General features: G+C 36.5%; 1 protein-coding gene across 1 annotated transcript; it reads left to right on the plus strand.

Moving 5' to 3' along the window:
* The first annotated feature begins 780 nt into the window (after window positions 1-780).
* LOC147404579 (nucleic acid binding protein) lies at window positions 781-24,203 on the plus strand. Its single transcript, XM_086440613.1, is given in 11 exon segments — window positions 781-940; window positions 1,303-1,403; window positions 1,510-1,783; window positions 13,745-14,493; window positions 16,711-16,909; window positions 16,912-18,412; window positions 19,316-19,551; window positions 20,087-20,642; window positions 20,903-20,984; window positions 22,297-22,344; window positions 22,561-24,203. Coding segments are annotated over 9 exon segments (3,822 nt in total). The 5' UTR covers window positions 781-940; window positions 1,303-1,403; window positions 1,510-1,536; the 3' UTR covers window positions 22,765-24,203.
* The last annotated feature ends 1,018 nt before the right edge of the window (window positions 24,204-25,221 follow it).

Raw genomic sequence — 25,221 nt, forward strand, 5'->3', positions numbered from 1 at the left:
TCATTTATTATTGTTGATGATGGACAAGGTTCTAATTACACGTACATTGTGAACGACCGACATTAAAATGCTAAGATTCGTAGATTTACTTGAATTCCTTTCCATCAATGCTTCCCCTTTTATTATTTGTAGTCTTAAGGGAGCAAAAACACACACATATCTTGGGTTAGGTTAGTACCAAATGATTCTACGATCGCTGTTGAGTGATTATAACACTAAATCTTTCTCATAGGTCTGTGTTGTATGCTTGTAGTCTAACAACTGTCCAATAAACGTGAAATCCTCACTTAATGTTCTGATGGCGCTATATGATACCTATAAAATATTGCCTACTCTTAGCTTTAATAATGATAATACGTCGACGTAGAGTAATTAGCTAAAATTATATTTTTCAAAATCAATAAATTCTCTAATTTCATTTTGATATTGCCTGTACAATATGATCTACAAGAAAAACACTTGCTAAATGAATTCCGTAACCCCATCTCCATGGGGTGAAGTCATAAACATGATTAGATGCCATAAAGAACAAGATCACAAAAATTTAAGATATTTCAGAAAAATAAATTCTTAAAAATTATTTTTTTCCATTGTATTTTAATTTTAATTTGAGATTTTCATGGTCTTGGATCAAGCCCACTTTTATTTTTATTTTGTTTAAATCTGATCTAATTTGAGCATTTCTCAAGTTTTTTTTTCCTTCATAAAAACCAAGGGTAATAAAGACTTTTAACCTCTTGGATGGTATTTTGCATCAACCGGTCTCCACTCATCAATGACTCCGCCGACCTCCTCTGTCTGTCTCACACACACACACACACACACACACACTAAAAACACACATTTAGCCTCAAAGAACACTTCTCTCTCTCGCCCTCTCCTTTACCGATTCTCATATTTAAGTTGGAGTATGATCCATGCAAAATAAGGGTCGATGAAGGTACTTTTTATTTATTTATTTTCAAAATTTTGCTGAACATTATTCTTAGGGCAGACTAGATCTTATTGAAGTTCAATTTTTAAGGACTATTAAATTCCTATTGTCGATCAATTTTGCCCTAAATATTACATCAGTAATTTAGTTTAATTTTCTGAGATGTTAAATCCACTTCTGTATCGATTTTTAGTGCAGATTAGAACGATAAAGTTAATTTTTTAAGCGATATCTACGCTCGTTCTATTTGTTCTCGTAGTTTTTGATCATTTTTAGGCAGTTTAGTTTTTTTTTTTTTTAATTGCAAACAAACTTCATCACGTAAAGATTAAAGTTTGAATATTTATTTGTGTTGAAAATTTCTGTAGAAACTGCTTGTTAAATTGAATCTACGCATCGCTTGATATGAAATGGAGAAATTTTTTCACAGTTGAAAGGTTGAAGGAAATCTGCGTGGAAGATCTTTAAGGTTTGCAACTCTTGTTAATTTTTTTATTTTGGATTCTTCAAGAACATTCATTCTAAATCGTTGATCACTTTTTTCGCTCATTTTTTTCCCGCTATTTTATGATTAGATATAGAAAGAGAACTCGTGATCTGCCATGGCATCGGCAGAGCAACCTTTGAAGAAGCGAAAGCTATACGAGTCTCTTTCAGAACCTCAGAGCCTCCAGCCAAGCTTTGTTTCTCTTTCTCAAGAAGATATCTTGAGAAAACGAAGAAACAGAGAGGAAATCAGGAGTCTGTACGACTCTTACAAGCAAATTAGGTTTTGTATTTCTCGCAAGGATGCCCATCTCATGCCTGAATTTGAACAAGCCTATCTCTCATTCATCACTGCTTCAAGAGGTCAGTTTGATCTGCCACTCTCTCAATTATTGTGTGTTTTGATTCTATTTTTGTTTTTGTTTTGTTTTGTTTGGTTGTTGGAGTTGGACTTTGATCTTGTGTTGGGAGTAACCAACAAGGGGTTGGTGAGATGGCGAGGACCATGCCTCAGGAAGCAGAGGTCCTGAGTTCGAATCGCTTCACCCCTTGTTGACCACCACCCTGGTGCTTTAAAAGGCTAGGTACACAAGGCTCGTGCTGGAAGTGGTGACGGGCGTGCCCATGGGATTAGTCGGACTAAGTCTGGATACCCATGTATCCAAAAAAAAATATCTTGTGTTGGGAGTTGATAGAGATAGGTCTATGCATTATAATAATGTGCATGACATACACTATATCAATGCTATGGTGTATCTCATCACATATCTTGCAAATCTATCAGTTAGGATCAATTAGATATATTCTATTGGATTGATTGGTTATCTTTTCAAATTCATGAATATTTTGAATCTTTATAAATCCAATGAGATATGTAATCAACATCCAAATATTCACTAATAAATCATTTTCTACATGGTATTGCCATCGCCGAATCTAAGTCATTTTGTTTCCTTTATTAGTATTTAGTTTTATTTTTTTTATAATAAAATATCCCACATTTCTCTATGTTTCCACAAACCTCCCTACTTCACAATTTAATGCCTCACGATCTCAATTTTCATTTTTTTATAAATTCTCTTTAATGAGAGTTCTTGTATTTAAACTGCACGATCCTTATTCGTATGCTATGGGAGAGATCATGACAAACGTGATTTAGTGGGCCACCGGCTCCGACAGACTCAAAAATGAGCGGGATGCGACAATGATGGACTCCACAGACAGGTGGTGACCACCATCAAGCATGATCGGATGTTTGTGGCTATCCATCTTCAAGTTCTTCGTGAAATCAAGGGCTAATATTTTATGTAATCAATTGCATTTTCTTTTTTTAAAGGACCATGCAATTGCAGGAGGGTGATTTAGATAAGGTATATGCCTTATAATAATGTTCATGAGATACACTATATCAATGCTATGTTGCATCTCATCATATATGTTGAAAATCTTAGATTTGCATCAGTTAGGATCAATTAGATATATTCTATTGGATTGATTGATTATTTTTCTATATTCACGAATATTTTGAATCTTTATAAATCCAATGAGATATGTAATCAACATCCAAGAATTCACTATTAAATCATTTTCCACAGGAGTATTTGGAGATAGTCTAGATTAATCTTCATGAAATCAGAATTTCTGCATTTTAAATTTAAACTTAAGAAAAAAAAATGTAAATATGTGAAAGCAAAGAAATGAATGTATATTGATATAGTGGGAATCAAAATTAGTTGTTACTTAGGAACATGATTCTAAAAATCTTTTAGTATAGTAAAAATAATGGTCTTTATTTACCCAAAAAGGTGTTATTTATTCCCATATTTTGCAAAAGAAAGGTTTCAAACTTAAATAGTGACCTTTATTTTCAAAATAATGCATGCTGTTACCATTATTTAATTTTGTAAATCAAATGCCATTTTTAAACATTTTTTCAAGAAAATATTGGTATGATATTATTTGTGGTGAGCCCATCATTATGTAATGCCATTACATGAAATAACTGTAATGGCCCTTCTGTTGCACTAACTAGTACTATTATTCAAAACCTTGAGTTGGAATGATTCCTTCAAATTCTTGGGCAAATTTTGACACTAGTTTGTGGGTCCAATTTTCTTTCCCTTCCCTACCCAAGTATTGTTGTAGATTAGGAACTTCCTAGGTTAATTTCATTTGTTGACAGAGGATTAAGGTTTGCCACAATGACATTATGACTATAGATTCTCGAAGTTGATATTGCATCAGACTAGACAATTCGTATAGTGATCTCTAGGGGGTTGGCTTAACGGTAAAACTAGCGACAGGGGTTTGCTTCCTTTGGTCAAGTCTTTGAAACTGCATGGCCTCTTGACTTACTCTATTGCAAGTTGGGAAACTTCTATGGGGTTTGGGCGTTCTACTGTATGGACTAGTTTCATCCCAAATGGTGTAGGGATACTTGCGACATCAAAATAAATAAATAAAAAGGTGGACAGTTTTATAGTGGTGGGATATGTCAATAGTGTTTCAAAAGGCTTTTGAGGCTTTTGCCTCAAGACACTTTGTGGATTATGCAAAGCTACATGCCTCATCTACTGAGACTTTAACAAAGATGTAAGATACATTCCTTTTATGCCCATTTAACTCATGATATTTTAAAGAAGTGTGCCTCAAAAAAAAAAAAAAAAAAAAAAAAAAAATATATATATATATATATATATATATATATATATATAACGCTGATGATGATAATTGTAGGTAGTTGTACATCAGAAAATTCAATTTATATCCTTATTTGGTATTCTATTCCTTTTTACCCCTAGTAAAATTATAGTAAGCTATTCTAGGTTAAGCAATAATCTATTTCTCCCATATGAAGTAGTTTGACCTTTCTTTTGTAACCCCAATTCACCATTTTCTCCTATTTATCTAGAAAATAATAAAATAATTACAGTTGTTTGAGATGGTTGATGCATGTGAACAGAAGACCAATAACACTAGTAAGTTGGTGCAAGGCAAGGGATCTAAAATGGAAAGAGGAAGAAATGACATGGATGGGGTTGGTAAGAAAAATATGAAGGATCATGCCTTGGTTGAAGTTATGGTTCATGATAGAATTACTTAGAAAGAATTCTATTAGAATCGTAACTTCAGGAAAAAATAGTTCATGATAGAATTCATATGATTATGGTGCCTTCCCCACTAATGGGGCTAACATATAGATGATCATGCTTTATCATTTAGTTTCAATATTAATGTAAACATGTCTTGCTTGTGAGGCTCATGTCTCACTTTGTAGGCTATTGAAGTCACTCAAATGTTATGTGTTTAAAAGAACTATGACCACACCAGGTCACCTGGGACAATTGTTATCAGAGGTTAACAAAAGGATCATAGCTTTGGTCACCAAGAATCAAGTAAATCAATAACATAGGCACTTTCATGAGACTTGGAACAACACCTAGAGTGGATTGACTGCTCATAGTGTCATTTCTGTCCTACATTCCTTCACCTCCTCCAAGGAAGCTTAGTGGCATTGACAATCTCAAATGATACCTACAAAAGCTAGCTGGACATCAATACATTTATCATGGGTGTTAGTGCTTCCTCAAATTGATGCCTTGACAAAGTAACAACAAATTGTCAGCGAGCCCCCCCTCCTCTTTTATATGTTACTTTCAAATAACGTAGTGTTAAAGGATAAGAGAGGGATCCACCCAAAATTATAGTTTTGGAGAATTGCTTCGAAGGTGGGGGTTTAAGATAAGTTGGACCGAGAGAGTATGTGGAGTACAACTTAGTAAGTGCACACAAAGGAGTTTGCTAATATTATCAAGAAACAACTTGATAATAGAATGAACACAACATAGATGCGGATGTTGAGATGGATACGGAATGACTAAGAGTGATAATATCAACAATGAATGCATTTGTGAATTGTAGGATAAGCATAGTTAGGTGATAAACTAAGGGAAAGTTGATTGAGATGGTTTGACCATGCGCATTGAAGAGTGATGATAGCACTAGTGTGAAGGAACATGTAGGTTGAAAGTTCAAAAGAGTGAGATGAAGACCAAAAAAATTTGTGAGTAAAGGTAATAATGAGTATATATGTATGCATTTTGAAGGTGCCGCCTTGGTGAAGTTTGTGACTACTAATACCACAGACTAAGGACCAAAACCCTGCCTTCACTTGCTTACACCTATATAAAAAAGAATATATGTAGACCTTTTTTTATATAACGTAGGTTATCCTTACACCCTTTGGGATGGGACTAGTCCCTGCGGTTGCACGCCTCGATCCAAAGGAAGTTTCCCAACGTGCAATAGAGTAAGTCAAGAGGCCATCCAGTTTTGAACACACGACTAGAGGGAGCAAACTCCTGTTGCTAGTTTTACCGTTGAGCCAACTCCTTGGGTGTTAATATTCCTACTAGTGCCAAATATTTGGGTTATAGGCATTGGTGATGATGATGTTTATGCATATATAAATGGTTTGCAGTTTGATTGTTTTAGTCTCGAGTAGGGTGATTGACTAGAGAGGCCGTTCAAAAACAAAGGATATTCATAAAGCAATTGATGATCAATGGGGGCCAGGCATTGGGTCTGGATGGACTTTCTTGTCTTTTGCAAGCGTTATTAGGACCTCGTAAAGTGAGCTCATGAAGATGGTGGAGACATTTTATAGTAGTTGTCTTTGTTTGAGAGTCCCTAAGCTTGTAAAGTGAGCTAAAATCCTTTAAGGATTTTAGATCAATAAGTTTGATGGAAATACCTAAAAAATTTGAGCGAAAACTCTGGCCACAAGAAAAAAGTCTTGATTTCTTTGATATCTCTGTTCCAAGGACATTTTTCAAGGATAAGCTGATGTTAGGTGGTTTGTTTATTGCAAATGAGTGTCATTTCTCAAGTTCATTCAGGGGGTTTAAGGAATCCTTTCTAAGGTTGACTTGGTCGAAGCACATGGCCATGTGAGCTAGAATTTTCTTGACACTATGTTGGGAAGATTGCAGGTTCTTGTGGATGTGGAGGAGTTGATTCAATGTTGTGCATTTAGCGTCAGAATTTCAATTATGGTCAACAATTCTCAAAAAAGGTGGGAGTTCGAGAAAAGGTTAATTGACCTTCTTTCCCTTTTTTCGTTGTGGTGATGGAGATTGTGGAGGATGACTAGGAAAGTGGAGGAAGGCAAAGTGTAAGAAGGATATTGAGTATGGTAGAAGCGTCCATCTCCGATTAAATAATTTTTGACAACACAGTTTTTACCAAAGCTATACCCAATTAAGATACATGTTATTTTGTGTTCTTACATATCTCAATTTTGTCTGGATTACAAATTTACCATGTTGAAGAGAGGTTTTAAACTGGAAATGTGTATAATTTGAGGAATTAGCTAGCCATTGAGTGAAAGGTAGGCTATCTCCAACATTGCACTGACACTGTTTGCAAATCCAAAACATTTAATGCTTGGCGGTTGGAAAGTTTGAAAATAGGTGACATCTCTGAAAGAAGGTTACTAGAGAGAAGATGACGTTGAAGAAGACTATTATTCTAAGCTTCCCTGTTCATATTGTCTTGGTTCACCATAGCAAACATTATTTGTAAATTGAAGAAAAAACTAAGCATGAGGATTTAAACACCTCAAGGAGATGAAGACAAAATTGTGGGGTAATGACTGCAAACTCAGAATGGAAGCAGATTGCCTTTGGATATGAATTTTTCAGTAACCTTGGGAGTAGAAATACTAGTTTGGGCTACAAATTGGTTACCTAGTCTTACAATGTTGGTGTGTGGGAAAAGAATTTCTAAGATCCATTATATTTTTTTGGCAAGAGTAATTGATTCAAGAATGGCATACGGTATCTAGTGAAATATGGGTAGGACACATGGTGTGGAGCTAGGTGATCTAAGATTGATTTCCTTATAGCCCATGATATATCTGACCTTAAGGGGGATTGGGTTAGCTATTGTGGGGCGACTTAGATCATGGACCTGAGAAAGAATATCAATGATAATTAGATGGAATGCTATCGATCACAAAAAAAAATAATTAGATGGAATGCTTACTGACCTATGGTGCAGAGGTAGTGATCTGAGATTGATTCCCCTATTGCCCATGATGTATTTGAACTTAAGGGAGATTGGGTTCGTTATTTTTGGGCTATAATTATTTTTAGGTCATGGACCTGAAAAGAAATATCCATGATAATTAGATTGAATGTTTAGACACATATGGTGTGGAGGTAGTGATCTAAGATGGAATGTTTAGAATGAAGGCGGAGTAGAAGTGGTTCGACACCAAAGTTTGGATTCCAAAAATGCCCCCATCTTAACATTTTGAACTTAATATAATCAGGGCCATTTTGGTTAAAAACCAAGAAAATTGCAATCCCACATCCCTAAAATCATGTTGATTAGTTTTCGAAATTACAAAAATATCCTCTTCACTATGTCATCTTCAAAATCACCCTTTAATTAATATACTTTTTTTTAAATGAAAACCCTTTCAGAGACGTGCGTTTGCACATGCCACTTTCTAGTCTGTCTTAATTTAATTGTTGGGGGTTACAATTTTTATTCCTATTCTAAATGAGATCCTGTCCTTACTAGTTTTCTACTCTCGTTTTAGACTAAGTTCGGCCTTTAATGGTAACTAGAAATATAATTTTAAAGATGTCTGGTAATATTTTGTGTAGTCACAATTATCATCTCATACACCTTATCCTCATCTCCAGGGTCAGCAATATGAGTTTTATCTTGCCGTTTACCTGTATCTTGAGCTAGATCTTCAATCAAGATGTGTTCCTTGATGTATTTTCTTAATCTATTTATACATATTGTGTTCAATCTTCTCATTTAGAGTCCTAGACTTGTATCAAAGGTCTCATTCCCATAGGTGTTATTGTTGGTCTTCTTTTGCTCCCTTTGTAAGTCTAGTGCGGATGACACCATCATATTCTTATCTACTGTTCCTTGGCGTAAAAATCTGGTCTTATTTTCTTTCCTTGTTCAAAACTCCTTAGGTCTTCTCGTGTTCTGTTTCATCATTGTTCCAATCATGGAAATCCATGGCATTCTTCTCCAAGGAAAGGATATCATGGAGTATGTCTCCCTTTGCAGTTTGTTGGGCAATATGAAAGGAAACGAACAATTGGGTCTTTGAAGGGAAAGAGAGGTTAACCAATGATGTCATCCTCACCTCTATGGGATATTTGTTCTATTGGAGTAATACATTTAAAGAATTCAAAGATCTTCAAGAACCTATTATTTAGTTGGGACCTTGTATGCTATGATACCCATTAGGGTCATTGTATTGTGAGTTGGAATTTCTGTTCTGCTTTGCTTCTTTCTTGTTTTATATACTCCCATTTGTTTTCTAATTAAATAGATCAGTTACATATAAAAAATCATCTCAATGGACTTAAACCTTTTTTATTGCCTATTGGAGCTATTCCTAAATTTCCTCGAATGCACTCGTTTTTTATTTTGTCTTCACTAGCCTTACCAGTTACCACTCATCCTTCTTAACATTCTAACTCTAGTATTCTCATTCTATGAAAATGTTTCTTAACAGCTGAACATTCAGTTTCGTAAAGCATGGCTGGTGTTATCGCTGTCTTCTGATATTGCCCCTTTCTTTTGAATGATGCACGTCAATCATTCAACACTCCAAAAGTATATCTCCACTTTATGCACCCTGTGCTAATTAGACCTCCAAAGAGATTACAATAGGAGACTAGCTACAAATTGAAGCCCATATAAATAGAATCTTCAAAAAATAATCCTCTAAACTTCCTAAATTGCTTACACTACAAAAAATGAAGCCTATAACATAGTGGTCTCTTTGTAGTGTTTCTTGTCCATCAATCATAACTATTTATTCATGCCTAGTAACGTCCTAACAAAAGTTAGAAATCCTTTTATTTATTTTATTTTATATAATTTAAAAAGTTGGATTTATTTTGTCTTGGTCCTACTGGTCTTAAAATCCTTAGTTTTTAATCTATCCCTTCATGGTTCTACTTTTGAATGTACTATCTATCTATCTACATTTTCAACCACTAATCATGTGCAAATGACATACCCAAGGGGCCTTTTCTTGATTATGTGCAGTTCACTTATTTTTTTTTATGATAAGTTTAAATTTTATTGAAAAGGGGACGAGATGGCCCCGAAGAACAAACTTAACAAAAGATGAGGCCCACTTAAGGATCCTCTAAATGACAAACCATATCCCACCTAACAATTAGATCCTCAAAAACGATCCCTTTAAAAACTTTATATAATTTTCCCCAAAGGAACAAAAGACCTAAAATAAACAGAACTAGATCATGAATCGAAAGCTCTTTTCCTTAAAAAATATGGTTATTTCTCTACTTCCAAATACCCCAACAAACGGCGAACGGAGTGAGACTCGAAAGGATACGTTTTGCGGCTCTGAAGGAGTTACCCCATGATCCCCATGTTACCAAAAGCTCCTTAATTGACCTTGGAAAATAGCCCTTCACACCGAATAGATCGAGGAAATGAGCCCAAACTTTGTGAGCAAGATCACAATGCATGAGCAAGTGGTTCACCGATTCACCATCCATTAAGTAATCATTCAGTGTTTATAGGCCTCTTTTAATCAACTGATCTAGCGTGATGACTTTCTCCAACGACGCTTGCCTCACAAACACAGAAACCTTAGAGGGTACCTTAATACCCCAAACAAACGAAGCTGGGAATGTGGAATTGGAAGAGGGAAGTTCTGTAGTGTACATAGACCTGACTGAGTATACTATCGTCCCTATCCTCACAAATGGTATAACCCTCGACCAATTCCAAGAGCCTTCCCACACTAGCAAGCTCCCAATCATTGAAGTCCCGTCTGAAGCCGAAGTCCTAAGACCTTAACATGCTATCCCCTACTAAGAACTCCATTATGGGTCTCCCCTTTTTAGAAGAGATTGCATGAAGATTCGGAAATTCCTCCTCCAAAGAAGTTTCCTTACACCACTTGTCTTTCCAAAAACAAATTGTAGTGCCCCTCCTCACTTTGAATTTAACTCTCCTACGGAAAGCGGGGATTCTCTTCAGAAATCCTTTCCATACACCACACCTTATAGGGCCATTCCCTACTTTGTTTTCCCACCCAAGCTCATTCACCCCATGTTCCAAACCTCCATAACCACTTAGCTAACAAAGCTGAGTTCATAGAAGCAAAGTCTTTAATGCCCAAGTCTCTTTGTTTTGTTAAGCAAATCATCTTCCATCTCACCATGTGGTATTTTATGTTAGTATCCTTATTTATACATCTGGAATTCCACACTACAAGGCAACAAGAAGAGTGATAATAAGTAATTAGGGATGCTTGCTAGAGTACTCTTGATCAAAACTAATTTCCCCCCCTTTGGAGAGGTACTTTGCTTTCCACAAGCTCAATCTCTTCCTCATCCTTTCAAGAATTGGATCCCAAATAGCCTTACTCCTATAGGGAGCACCAAGTGGAAGGCCCAAGTAGGTAGTCAGCAAAACTCCCACCCTAAAGCCAATTGAAGCCGTGATCAACTCCAGACCACCAATTGCATTCACCTAAAAAATTCTGCTCTTTTTCAAGTTAACCGGGATGCCCGAGACTGCCTCAAAACAATCCAAAATATCACTGAGAGATCTCAATTGGGTTGTTGAATGGTCTAGGAACATAAGAGTACATCGGCGAAATGGAGACTCGAAACAATATGACCATTCCTACCCATTCTAAAGCCAGATAAGTCATCATTCTCTACTGTTTTAGATACCATTCTACTGAGAGCTTTCATTGTCATTAGAAAAAGGTTTGGGGACAGTGGATCCCCTTGTCGCAAACCCCTAGAGCCTTTGAAAAAACCTTCGGGGGACCCAGTCACCAAAATTGAAAAGGAAGGGGATGACATACTTCATCATCCAACTAATCTAGATTTTCCCAAAACCCATTCTCCGCATGACTTACTCAAGAAAAGATCAACTCACATGGTCATAGGCCTTTTCTAAATCAATCTTACAAATCAAATTTGGAACTTCTTTGATTCTAGAGTCGATGTATTCATTACCAATTAGAACACCATCTAGAATTTGCCTACCTGCAACAAACGCCCCTTGGGAAGGCCCAATAACATTCTGAATTACCTTTTTCAGTCTAGCGACAAGTAGCTTGGAGAGAATCTTATACCGCGCCCACCAAACTAATAGGCCTAAGATCCGAAATGTCCTCTGCCCCTTCAATTTTGGGAATCAATGCCACAAAAGTAGAGTTCAACCCATGATCTAGGTACCCCTCCACGAAAAATTCCTCCATAACTCTAATCAAGTCCACCTTAATCACATCCCAACAGACTTTGAAGAAAGCCAACGAAAAACCATCCGGGCTGGGAGCCTTGTCATCTGTAAACCCAAACACAATTAATCGAACCTCCTCGTCAACGTGTCTCTCAAGCCAAGTCCTTTGTTCACAAGAGATACTATCAAAAGGTAAATTTCCCAGTAAAGGCCTCACTGGAAACTCCTCTGTATAAGTTCTTGTCGAAGCCCACCACTCCCGAAGCGACCTCTTCGTCCTCTTTCTTCCAAACATTGTTTACCTTTACTCTTGTGATCTTGTTCACCCTATGATGAAAGTTAGCCATACGATGAAAGAAACGGGTGTTCCCATCCCCCTCCTTTTGCCAATTGACTCTTGCCTTTTGTTTTCAAGAAGTTTCATTCATCACTGCCAATCTTTGGAATTCAACATGAAGGTCCTCCCTTATTAATTTTCCTTCCTACTCAACTTTCCCCTCTTCTCATCCTGGTCCAAGCCATCTATCTTTGTCGTTATAGCCTTTTAGCTTGGAGTCCACCTGCCCAAAGCATTCCTTATTCCACTTCTTTAATATCTCTTTCAAGGCTTTAAGTTTGTTACGAAAGACCACCCCTGCTATCCCCACAAAATGTGGGTCATTCCACTAGGCCTGAACCAACTCCTTGAAATTTGGATGCAACCACATATTCTCGAAGCGAAAGGGAGCATGACGCTTAATAAATTCTCCCACCCTCAGACTAATGGGACAGTGATCTGAGACACTGTTGGCGACCGATTCTTGGGTGATACTATCATAAAGCTCTTCCCAGTCCGAGGAAATTAAGAATCTATCCAACTTTTTCAAGACTACAACCTCTTGTCTATTAGACCAAGTAAACTGACCCCTGCACAAAGGAAGATCAAGAAGCCCATTCCTGCTAACGAATTCCCCAAAATTTTTCTTGGCTAGTGAACCTTGAGCCATCCAACTTCTCAAAGGAGATTCGGTTCACATTGTAATCGCCCCCAATGCACCAGGGCGCACCCCACTGAGTGTTGACATCATCCAATTCCTCCCAAAATTGGTTCCAATCACTATGTCAGGTAGGACCGTAGACTCCAACGAAAACCCAGTGAAGATCTACACCCTGTAGCTTGCAGAGAACAGAAACTATAAAAGCCTTTTTCAACTCATCTTCAACCACCAAAAAATTCTTGTTCCACATAACAATAATTCCCCCAGACGTATCACAACCGGAAGGAAACTCCAACCTCTGTCCCTAATAGCCCACAACTCCCTGATGGTTATGACATCCACCCGATCCAACTTGGATTCCTGAAGCACCTCCAAGTGGGGAGCTTCAATATGCAAAAGAGAGCCTTTGCAGACGCCCTTTTAGCTCTGTCATTTAAACCACGAACATGCAGGAAATTTTTTTAACAGACATTGAACACCACTGGTCTCCTCCCAGCCCTCCTAGAATACGTTGATTTCAACGGGAAATCCTCAACATCGTTTTGTAGTTCCTGCACTTCACTCTGTCTTCTGGCTTTCGTCTTGCCTGGAGTCAAAGGCACCTTTGGAACTGGCTCCCTCTGACTAGCCTTAACACCTTGAACAGTATCTACCTCGAGCAGTTCACTTATTCCTAACTTATGCGAAAAGATATGGGTTTAGTACATAGCCCTGTTGCAAAACCATTGTAACTGGATCCCTGCTCTGACCAAATCTAAGGTGTGTAAAAATCCATGCACATAAATTTAACAAAATGCAAGTGACTGTAATAGATCAATTGAAATTATTGTAATAGAAAGTTGCTGAAATTTTGCTATTCTAGACTTTTAGAGAGCGGTAGAGCCAGCGGGCATCAATTGAAAACTGGTGCATCTAGCTTAGCCTCAAGCAAGATTATTAACTGGGTACTTCAGATTGCATATGCAAACAAATTCTTTCTGTCCACACATAAATGATTAGAATTGCTGGCCTAACTAAAATGATTTGTCAGAATATATTAGCATTATTTTATGTTACACTAATGACTTCACAGGTTGCACAAGTGCACAGTGTATTGTAGCCGAACTCATTCCTCGATATGCATCATACTGCCCAACGGCTTTGGAAGCTGCAGCTAAAGTTGTTATTAATATGTACAATTGGAGTTTGGCTGTGATACTAAGAGGAGAGGATTCTGATGGTGTTGCATTTCAGACTGCTAAAGCATGTGTTTTTGGTTTAGTAGATATCTGTTGCACTGCTTCATCGGAAGCACCAACATCATCTGTTATTCGTGGCATCTGCTCTGCAGTTTTCCTGAATGTCCTCACTTTCTTTGTATCCTCGTTCGAGGGCAAGGATATTTATCAAATTGGTGATGATGACATTGTAAAGGTGCGAGATTCCTTGGAGTTTTTTAATGAGCTGAAGCAGAAAGTAGCAGATAAAGATGAATCTACATTGTTGGAATTATTCAAGTTCCGAGCATTTAGTTTGGTCAGAATATTCTTTTGTTGTCCAAAGAATTTACTTGCAGCTTGTTTTGAGCTCTTCGAATCCAGTGCAACCGATGTTGGATCTTTTGAAGGAGGAAATTACTTTCTAAGTCAGGTGACTAGCCAGATTTATCCTGCTGATGTAACTCACCCTTTGGATAAGTCAAGTGATGAAGCTAGGCCATGTACAGGCTCCACTGTGTCATGTACTGAAGGCATTGGGATTAGTCGAGAGAGGCAACTATCAGATGACAGCCATGTTACAGAAGACGCATCTCTTGTTTCAAAAAACTGTCTGATGGGAATGGTAACACTTGAGCATTTTCTTTCATTTTAAATGTACTTAAAGATTTAATTTTAGATTACTATGATACTATATTTTGTTTGCAGTTAATGGCAATCATTACTGGTCTCCTTGTCATCTGATTAAATTCTATGGTCCCCAATTTGTCTTTTTGTCAAGTTTAATGTAACTTCAGCGAAAAACCAAAAGAGGGAAAGAAACGCTGCAGTTTGGGTCATCTAAACAAATCCTTGAAAAGAGGCCCCTCGTAATCATCATCCTCAAAGGCTTATCCCAAAGATTTGGGGTTGGCTAAACAAATCTTGTTCCTCCATTTTACACTGTCCAGAGCTATGTCTTCTGTTATCGAATATATTTTCTTTTACAATCTCTTTCCACTTTTTGTGTCTTCCTATTGCTCCTTTTGAACCTTCAACTTGAATATTTCTTCTAATTTGGGTTGTAATCAGTCTTTGTTGAACATTCCCAAACTATCTCAATCAACTTTTTTAGTTTATCACGTATTGGAGTTATTCCTACATCTTCCCGAAAGTAACATTTCTAATTTTATTAACATGATATTTTTGACACTCCAACATTTTGCATAAAGTATAGTCGGTCTTATTGCTGTCTTATAAATTTTTTCTTATAATTTGATTGTTATGTATCTATCACACAACATTCCATAGGCACCCCTCCACGCAATCGTTTAACTCTGATTTTATGTGAAACATCTCCTCAATCTTGTGTGGGATGCAAATGAAGTCAACAATTCCAAGCTCCAAAGGAAATTTTGTGGTTGGTTGGGTTTCCATTTTTTCGGGTTCAGATTTTAACTTTTTTATCACTTTTATTTTTGTTGGGATTAGTTTAAAATTAGTTAGATTTATTATATTCTAGTTTTGAGTTTTTTTTTTTTTTCTGATTATTTTATGAGACTAATTTGAGTCTGAGTGATATTTACGCCATTTTTCTTTAGGCCTTATTTTCAGAGTTCAAAACTTATTCTATTAAATTGATTTTCGTGTTATTTGAAAGTTTATTCAATTACCTATCCAACGAGCCCAAGATTTTGCGAATCCAATGTATTTTGAGAAAATTATGGTTAAAATACAGAGTATAGCAATTGGTGATGAGGTTTATATCTTAAGGTCAATAGATCAAAGTTTAAGTTATGTTAGGATTACGTTTAGAGTCTAAAACGTAAGAGTCTATATACATGGTTACTGTTATTGATTTCTCTCAGTTATTGAATAAAATTTAGTAATTTACAGAATTTTGAGTTCTCAAGTGCTTGGATTTGGTGTGAAGTCATCTTGGTGTGATTCCGAGGTATTTCTGGACCATTAGTTGTTACTGGACTGTCTACTTTGTTAGGCCCCCCTTAATAAGTTGATTTCAATTTGATTTCTTCCAATGGTCATTTAATTCAAATAAAAATACATGAAATAAAATTCCTATCTGAATCAAGTAATTCATGATGAATCTTACCGAATGTGAGTTTGCAAAGTGTTATGTCTTGAAAACATGCAAGTTTGATAAGTCATTACTCATTAGGTGGAGTTGTTAAGACCATGACAGAAATGTGGTCGTGGAATTGAAATCAATAACTCCCGAATGGTTTGGTTTTTAGATGGAGTGTTAGTTTAGGTGAAGAGTAGCATCACTTGTTTACTTTTCTTGGTTCTTACATACATTATTTTGTAGGTAGGTTTCCTCGACCTCCTCCGTCTACTGTTATTTTGATTTTAATAAATTTGACAAAAAATGCTGATTTTATGTTGACTAGAAATTGCTGTGTAAGATAAATTGACATATTAATTATCAGAAAGAATGAAGAATAGAAATTGTCATATTAGCAAGGAAATAGCCAAAACATTTATCCTGTTTCTCATGGGGATATATTATTTAAATAGTCTAATATACTCCTGTAAATCTATAGCACATCTCTCTATCTTATTTTTCATATGACTGCTCTCTTACAAGAATAAAGTACTTCAGTTTGCATAATAAACCTCCTAGTTTTTGCAATATAGCTAGTTTGACCCGGAGAATAAGCATATAACATCTTCACTAAGAATCTAAGATATGAAATTCGAGCTCTCTGTCTGTTTATTCAATTGGTTGGCATACAGGGTTTGCGTTGGGACCAGTTGTGTGCTGCCCTGTTTGTTTTGTGTTAATATCCAGTTTACAATTTATTAAAATTTACTGATTAAGACTTGTACCTGGCCTATGCAGGCTCTTGTTAGAAACCCAACCTTGAGGGATTGGATTTTTTCAAAATATAACAAGTTATGTAAATCAGCGTGTTCCCAAGCTGTATCAGAAATTTCATCTGCTTTGGAAGGAATCTTTGGAAATTTCTCTGAACTGGCCAAGAAAGCAGATAATCAAGAAGACACCGATGAGGATAATTCTGATGCATCAAAATTTATTAATCTCCATATTTGATGCCTAGGATTTCTAATCAATGTGATAACTCTGCTGAACTATCTGGAAATGATTACACTTCCAGAGTTCACGATTCATCTACCGGTGATGCATTTTATGAGGATAGGGATTCAGCCGACAAAGCCGTTGAGCCTGATATCCAATCAGTGAACGAGAATTCAAATAAAGAGTGTGAAGGTTCAAGGTCTATGAAAGGCTTGGAGACTGAGGAACGTGGAATTTCAAGCCATGACAGACATTCCTTGAGAAAAAGCTTGGTGTCACCTGTCAACAAAAAGCAGTTGGATCTTAGGAGTGATGCATCCAAAAGTGGAAACCATCTTGTTCAGGTTGAGAATAATCAAATTTCACATACTGATTTTGGAATGCCATCCAGATCCACCAGTGGAGGTGTAAATAATGCTTTGGCATCTCTTGAAGAACATTCAGCTGCACAATATCATTCCTCAACGAGTCAAATTTTTTGGTACTTTGACGGGGACCCTTCAGCAATGGATGTGTTCTCAGCTTCTAAACAGCTTTGGTTGGGTTCTCTAGGTCCCGATTCCACAGAATCTCTAGTTAGGTTTCAGTTCGAGAAGTTCGGTCCTATCGAACAATTTTTATTCTTTCCAATTAAAGGATTTGCTTTGATCGAGTACAGAAACATCATGGATGCCATAAAGGCTCGTTCCTATATGCGAGGATCATCCCCTTGGGGTGCCTGCCTGCGAATTAAGTTTCTGGATATAGGGTTGGGGAGTAGAGGATCCATTAATGGTGTGGCAATTGGTGCCAGTTGTCATGTTTATATCGGAAAGGTTTCAAGCCAATGGGCCAAGGATGAGGTTCTGCATGAATTAGCGAGAGTTGGTTTCAGGACCCCTTGTATGGTTACTGAGCTTTCCAGTGAAAGTGCCTTGTTGATGGAATTTGAGACTGCTGAAGAAGCTTCCATTGTGATGGCACATCTCAGGCAGCATCGGAAGGAAAAGGGGTATCATATTGATGTTGCAAGGTCCCATATGGATGGTTCAAGATTTATTCCTACCCCTATACAGGTTGAATTTAGAAGCAATAACCCAGGAAGCTTGCCTAATAACATGGTTGGATCGCCTCATGTTCCAACTGTAGTTGATAGTCCTATTGAAAATAATAAGATGAGGATCTCTCAGTTATCTTCTTTACTTCTATCTTTATCTTCGAAATGCAATAGTATTCAGGGCTCAAGAAACTATCATGGTACCACCACGAGAGATGAAGACAGAATGGCCACCAACACTCTTTGGATTGGTTTACCAGATGTTAATTCCTCATTCCTGACTGATGACGATCTAATGGCTGTTGGCAGTCTTGCTGTTGGAAATGCTGGGTCTATTGTCAGATTGACGCGGATGAATATGCAGATGGGTTCATGTTGGTTTATTGAATTCAGCAGTGTGGATGCAGCGATTACTGCTTTGAAGAATCTTCGTAGTTGTCCTAGCATGTTCTTCCAAATTGAATTCAGGTTGGATGCACTATCAATGGTTGTTGTCTTTTTTTCTCATTGAATTAACTTACAATATTTCTCTTGTAACGCACCTCTATATATATATATATATATATATATATATATATATATATATTTTCTCTTTTGGGTTATAATTCAAGATCATAAAATAGCTTTATTTTTATTTTTTCAAATACTGATGGTAAATTCTAACCTTCAGTCTGCTAATGACAAAAATATAGATTGAACTTTACCTAAATGAATCTTGACTTTTGGCAACCATAACTTAATTTTTCTGCTATTGGTAGAGGTCAGTCAATAGATATTGTCAGCTACCCGTACCCTTTTATTTAGGATATTTTAGAAACACTCCCTATAAAATTGATGATATTAGGTTTACCCCCCTTGACCGTAAGTCAACTTTGTTTTTTCTTGATGATTTAACAGTGAAATTTTGATTTAGTAATTTAAAGAGCATTTTGAAAAAAATCAAAATTTCACCATTAAATCATCAACAAAACGCAACATTGACCTATGGTCAAGGGGGGTAAGCCTAATCTTGCATTTTGCAAGGGAGTAAACCTAATATCACCAATTTTACAGGGGGGTGTTTCTAAAATACCCTTGTATTTACCCCACCATATCTGATGCAGATAAAAATAGGGGTACAGGCATGGTTTCAGCTGAGAACGAAATGAAAATTCACCTCACTGTTTCTTTGTCTCAGAATATTTTGGTTGAGACAGTTGATTTTTCTCCTGCCCATGATATTGCCTTGAGACTATTTTGAACCTTGGATACAGGTACTAAAAAAAGGGGAAAACAACCTTCTTTAAGGTTTAAGCAAGATGAGTTGTTTAAGTTGACTCAATAGCAATTAAGTTCCCAATTTGATCCATTCTGCAATTTTGGTTTGGACAGTCAACCAGGGAAGCACCATGGCATGCCTTTCCTTTCTAATTCTGAGAGCAGCAGTCATGAGCTCGTGTCTCCTAGACTAGATCTGGACAACCGTGGAACCACATTACCAAGTGGGCGTGCATTTCATTCGAGCTGGACCAGTTCTAGTTCTACAGAGACTATGGATTTTGGGGCAAGAAATTTTAAAAACATTGATGGTTACGACACTAACATGGCGGTGGATTTCTCACAAACAGGTAATATTCTATAGGGTAAGTTACACTTTCACCCCTTGTGGTTTGGCATAATTCTATGTCAAACCCTTAAGGTTTTGACAATTGCACTTACCTCCCTTATAGTTATCTAAGGGGTTCACTAATCCCCACCCCCCTCCCTCCTCCTTGTACTTGCCATCAATGCAAACAGTTAATTTTTATTATAAAGACCATTTTACCCTTTTTAAAATGTTTACTTTTTGATAAACAAAAATATCCTGTGAAAAGATGGGTTCATGCCCAAGAGTGGGAATGCTTAGACGGGTGCATTTTTAACTATTGTTTTAAAAGTTATTTTTTTCATGAAGAAAAAGATAAAATGAGAGGGTAAAATAGTAAAAATGTTTGGGGGGTCAACATGGAATTATGCCAAACTACAGGGGGTCAAAGTGTAATTTACCCTATTCTATAAAATATGGATAACATCTGTTCTTCTCCTAACCAAAATAATTGCATACTTGTGGATTTTATTCGTGATATGTCAAAAGGTCGCACTAATTCTTATGTCAATTTGCAGCTCCAGGGAGCATGCCATGTCCTCCCATGGTGACACAGGGGCCTAGTAATGTGCCACAACATCAAATTCAAGCATCCTCCTACATGCGGCCTCCTGTCTACCTTACTCCGAACAATCCTTGGGATAATACACATGGTTTAAATCATCCTTTGCCTTTGAACCATGTATCACCAGGCATAATGCCTCCCAACTTTCATGTTAATGTGGGTGCTCCTCCTTTCTTACCTGCTTCTGTGACTCCACTAGCACAGTTGCAAGGTAGTTCAATGCAGCATTTTGAGCCGATGGTTTCCATGCCAGCTGCACCACCTTTATCACCCCCTCCTCCTCCTCCTCCTCCTGATATGCCACCTCCATTACCTCCTTCTCCACCTCCACCCGGTTCTCCTCTTCAATCTGCTGCTGAACCTTCCAATTCAGAAAATACTGGACAGGGTTTGCAATATCAGTGGCAGGGTGTACTATGTAAAAGTGGCGTTCATTACTGTACAATTTATGCACATAGAGAGGACTCCGATGCTTGTAATTATTCTAATGCTGTGTCAGAACCTGCAGAGTAAGGATTTTCGTTGTGCTTCTCGTAGAATGACAAAAAAGGGTTTTGTTAACCTGTGCCCTAAGGGCAAACATTAAGCTGATTAAATGCACCTTGGAAATAAGTATTTGAGGATATTCTAAGTAAAAAAAAAAATCTTTTGAGGGCATTTTTGGTAGGAAATTCAATTTTCAAGGTGTATTTAATGCAGCTTATCGTGTGCACATGTTAAAAAAAACCCGACAAAAAAAATAGTCTTATCTGACGAATACTTAATGCAGATGGCCAGCGAGATTGGATATGACAAAACGCACAGATTTTCAGCATGTGAAGTCGACATTTACAAATACCCCACCACATAAAGTGAGTTATTCAAACACCTTAACACTAGTATCTTTTGAGATGTTAAATTTTATTGGGTTTTGAGTTTTGAGTTTTATATCTCAAGGCCATTCTTGAGGCATTTACTTTCAGAGTGAAAAATTACAAACTATGGGAAGCATGAAAAATTGGTCCAGGGATCATAGAGTAATGCTGTAGGTTTAGTACCTAGAATCTTTACGCTTGAGCTTTATAGAAAACAGTCTTAAATCCTTATATATGCCCATACTTTACCACCCAAGGTAGAAATTCAAACTCCTAATTTTGTTTCAACTCAAAACCTCATTTCGGACATGTTCGAACTGTTCATAGAAAGTGTGCATTTTGCCTCGTGTTATTTACTTCCTGATTTTGTATGACTCAGCCTTTTTTTTTTCTCCATCCATCTTGAAATCAAAGTCTCAAATATTTATTTCTCTTATAGATAAAGAATTTCTATTCATCATTGTCATCGTCATCATCATCGTCATCCATCATCATCATTCTCCATTCACTTATGTCCATTGCCGCATCTTTTGTTGTTAAAAAATAAGTTCATATCCAATTTGACTAGCTCAATCCACATTCTTTTGGGCTTTCTTTTCGCTCTTTTAGAGCCTTCAACTTTTATATTCTTTCTAACAGGGCTGTAATTGGCCTACGTTGAACATGCCCAAACCATCTTAATCATCTTTTTCTTAGTTTATTGCCAAGTGGAGCTACTCCCACATTTCTCAACCACATTCATTTTTAATTTCATCTTTCTTAGTTTCCACTCATCCGTCTCAACATCCTCATCTCTACTACTCATCATCTATGAACAAGATGCTTGTTGACCACCCAACACTCTGCTCCATGAAGCATAGCTGATTTATTGCCTTTGTGTAGAATATTCCTTTTAATTTGATTGATTTGTGTTGATCAAATAGCACTCCAGAAGTAAACCTCTACTTTAACCATCCCATTCTGATTCTATTACCAACTTCTTCCTCAGTCTCCATCCACATGTATAATAGACTTGAGGAAATGAAAATGCTTCGGGTTAATTTCACTATCATCAATTTTTACTAGATTTTTCTCTTCATGGGTTACTTGAGCAAAATAAAATGTTGTTGGATGTCAAGATTTCTGTTGTCCACTTGATTTTAAGTTCCTTGACTAGGTTCTTTAAATTGAGTCAAGCATCCTTGCCCCGTTATTGAAAACTACCACTGTTATATTTAACTTTTTCTCCTTTTTAACTTGGGTGTGTTCTAATTGTTACTTTTAATTTATACATCATGTGATTTTTACTTCAGTTTTTGGTGTGATGTAGAGAGAGGTTTGTCGGCTGCTCCCCTCTACGAAAGGCGACCATAAAGGCGTAAGTAGTTATCTCTTTTGTAATTTGGTGTCTCTTCAATATGTAAGCTATGAACTGCACATATAATTTGACTTAGTAATTTAGTTACTTTGTTGTTAGATGAAGACTGCAGCATTTAAACATTCATTAAGTTGGTTATGTGGCATAGTATCTGAAATTACGGGCTGTGTTGTAGTTCAGTTCCAATACTTTCGATCTTATACTTTTCTTGTGCAGTTCCAGGATTTCATATCATACTTGAGGCAGAGGGAATGTGCAGGAGTGATCAAAATACCAGCAGGGAAATCCATGTGGGCAAGACTGCTTTTTATTCTCCCGTACTCGCTTGACACATGCTCTATGCTTGCTATTGCTCCTCATCCATCAGAATGCCTAATTGCCTTGGTTTTGCCGAAGGAAACAAATTTCGATTGGGTATGAAACTCCATGATTTACAATTAAGAAAAGGAAATCAGCAGCTTAGGTTTGGTGCCTGAGAAGGTATGACCCTTCAAACAGGCATGAATTTTTCTGTAGGCACAATTAGGCTTATGGTTCATTGAAAAGGAGAGCGCTTATTATTATTATTATTATTTTGATAGGGAGCTGATAATATATTGAAAAGAAACTAGTGTGAAGGAGATACGATATTGAATTGACAAGGGGTCTGATGGGAATTAGTTGGGATCAAGATAAATGGATGCCCTTTGAAACCAAAATCGTCGAAATTAACCTTTGTAATTGACTAAAGATGAACGTTGTACAAGAAGATTTGATCTTCAGAATCATCTGGTTTTCTCTATCAAAATCCTAACCTTCGAATGTTTGTCTGTTTCTTGTAGACCCCCCCCAACAAATTGCACGAGGAAGCAAAGGACTGCATGATTCTTCATAGATATAAGAAGGCATTAGATCTCCTACATTAAAATACATTCAACACTCCTTGGCATAATCTAAGCATATACCAAAGAGTTCAAAGAAATGACACCACACTTCCCTGCCCGTGGTAAAAAGAAGCAAGTTATCAACTGATCCAATTTGTGCATCTAGGAATGCTTGTCCATAATTTTTAAAAAATCATTCAAAAGCTTGTTGAATCTTTTGATATTGAATAGGTTCTTTCATGTTTTTCATTGATTAGTGCGTCCGAATACTTTGTTTGGGGAGCCCTTATCCATTTGAAACCCATGTTAGGTTTCAAATAAGGATGGTTTTCAACAAAATATGGATGATTACGCAACTTTTCACCAATTCCAGACTGAAGTGCTGTTAGTTTTTTACAATGTCTATAAATAATCGTAGTTTAAGATTTTCCTATATGAATACGGATATACTTTTTAGTCAATTTTACCAAAAAAAGAAAAGAAAAGAATAGAAAAGTGGTTTTCAAGGTCTTACTGAATAGTAGTGGAAATTTTGATAAAAATTCTGATTTATTGGTTTGTCAATATATATATATATACATTCTCTAGTCAACTGTTCTATTTGTTTTTTTATATTATCTTATAATTGACTAATGCTTTGGATGAGTTGCTTCTGTTATTTTGTGATCTGTACACTTGTTGTAATTAGTGATGGGAAAAATTGCTCGAAATTACTTTTGTTATTTGTAGTGCTGATTCTTTTATTCCATGTTACATACTGATTAATTTTTGTTACTGTTTTATCTCTTCTGTATTGGTTTGTCAAAATTACAAGGCTTGTGTTTTGGTGACCTCTGTGGTCCTTGTTCCTGTGCTCTCATGGCTGTCACAAGTCAGTTACTAATAGGGCCGTTGATGGATCGGTTTTGGATTAAACACAGTAAGATTTGTTTTGGATCAAATTTCATATAATCCAAGAAATCAATCCAATTCAAAAAAATAAAAATAAATAATAAACATTTTAGTTTTAATATAAGTATGCATCTGGATTGTGATATGGTTGATCCAAAACTGATTCGGTCCTCATTGAAACTCTAGTCCTTTATCTGGACCAAGAGTTCTGATCAATCGACAGTCCTAATTACGGGTGCCACTTGGTCTGGATCAAATCGAGAACCGAACCAAACTGATAGCTTTAGGGTGGTTTGGTTCAGTTCTTGGATCAAGCTTGTATAGAACCGAACCCCTATGCAAAAAATAAATATATATGTATATAATAATTATTATGAATTATTTTAAGAGTTAGTATATAGATTAGTGATTTTTTATGGATAAACTAATGATTTTTTATGAATAGATTTGTGATTTATTATATGAAATTTTATGTTTATTTTTTCATTAGAAAATATTACTTATAATTTATAAAATATGTGCAATCCGTGGATCCGAATCGAGTCAAACTGACTTTAATTCGGTTTGGTTACAATGGAATTTGGTTCAGTTCTGGTTCTTATTTAGTGGAACCGATCAATGTCAGGTCGATTCCTATTTGACCTCAAACCGAATCGAACCGAACCAAGTTGCACCCCTCGACTCTTAATGACTGATTGTTTCAGTTTTCCAACAGGATTTCAATGTTGGAAACATTTTGAACTCATGTACCTACAGCAATAAATTCTACTTAAAAACAAATTGAAATCTCGCTAAAACAGCTATATATTTTGTCAAAATTAATTAATCAACTTTCTTTTTAAAATAGAATCGTCGTTATCTGATTATCCCATGTGACAAATTCAATTGACTTCCTTGACGTGACAAGTTCGGAATCATAGATCTGTGCTCCTTGGGATACATGATTCCACTTCCCCATTAAAAAGTGTATCTTGAGAGAATCGTATCCCAAGGGATGCAGATCTAGGGTTTCCAAACTTGTCACGTCAGGTATAGTCAATTGAGTATGCCATGTGAGGTAATCGGATTATCAGGACTCTTTAAAATATATGTCTAACTAGTCATAAAAAAATATTGTGATGTA

The sequence above is a fragment of the Akebia trifoliata genome, chromosome 4, assembly GCF_017979445.1.
Source record: "Akebia trifoliata isolate Shusen 1 chromosome 4, ASM1797944v1, whole genome shotgun sequence".
Classification (NCBI taxonomy): Eukaryota; Viridiplantae; Streptophyta; class Magnoliopsida; order Ranunculales; family Lardizabalaceae; genus Akebia; species Akebia trifoliata.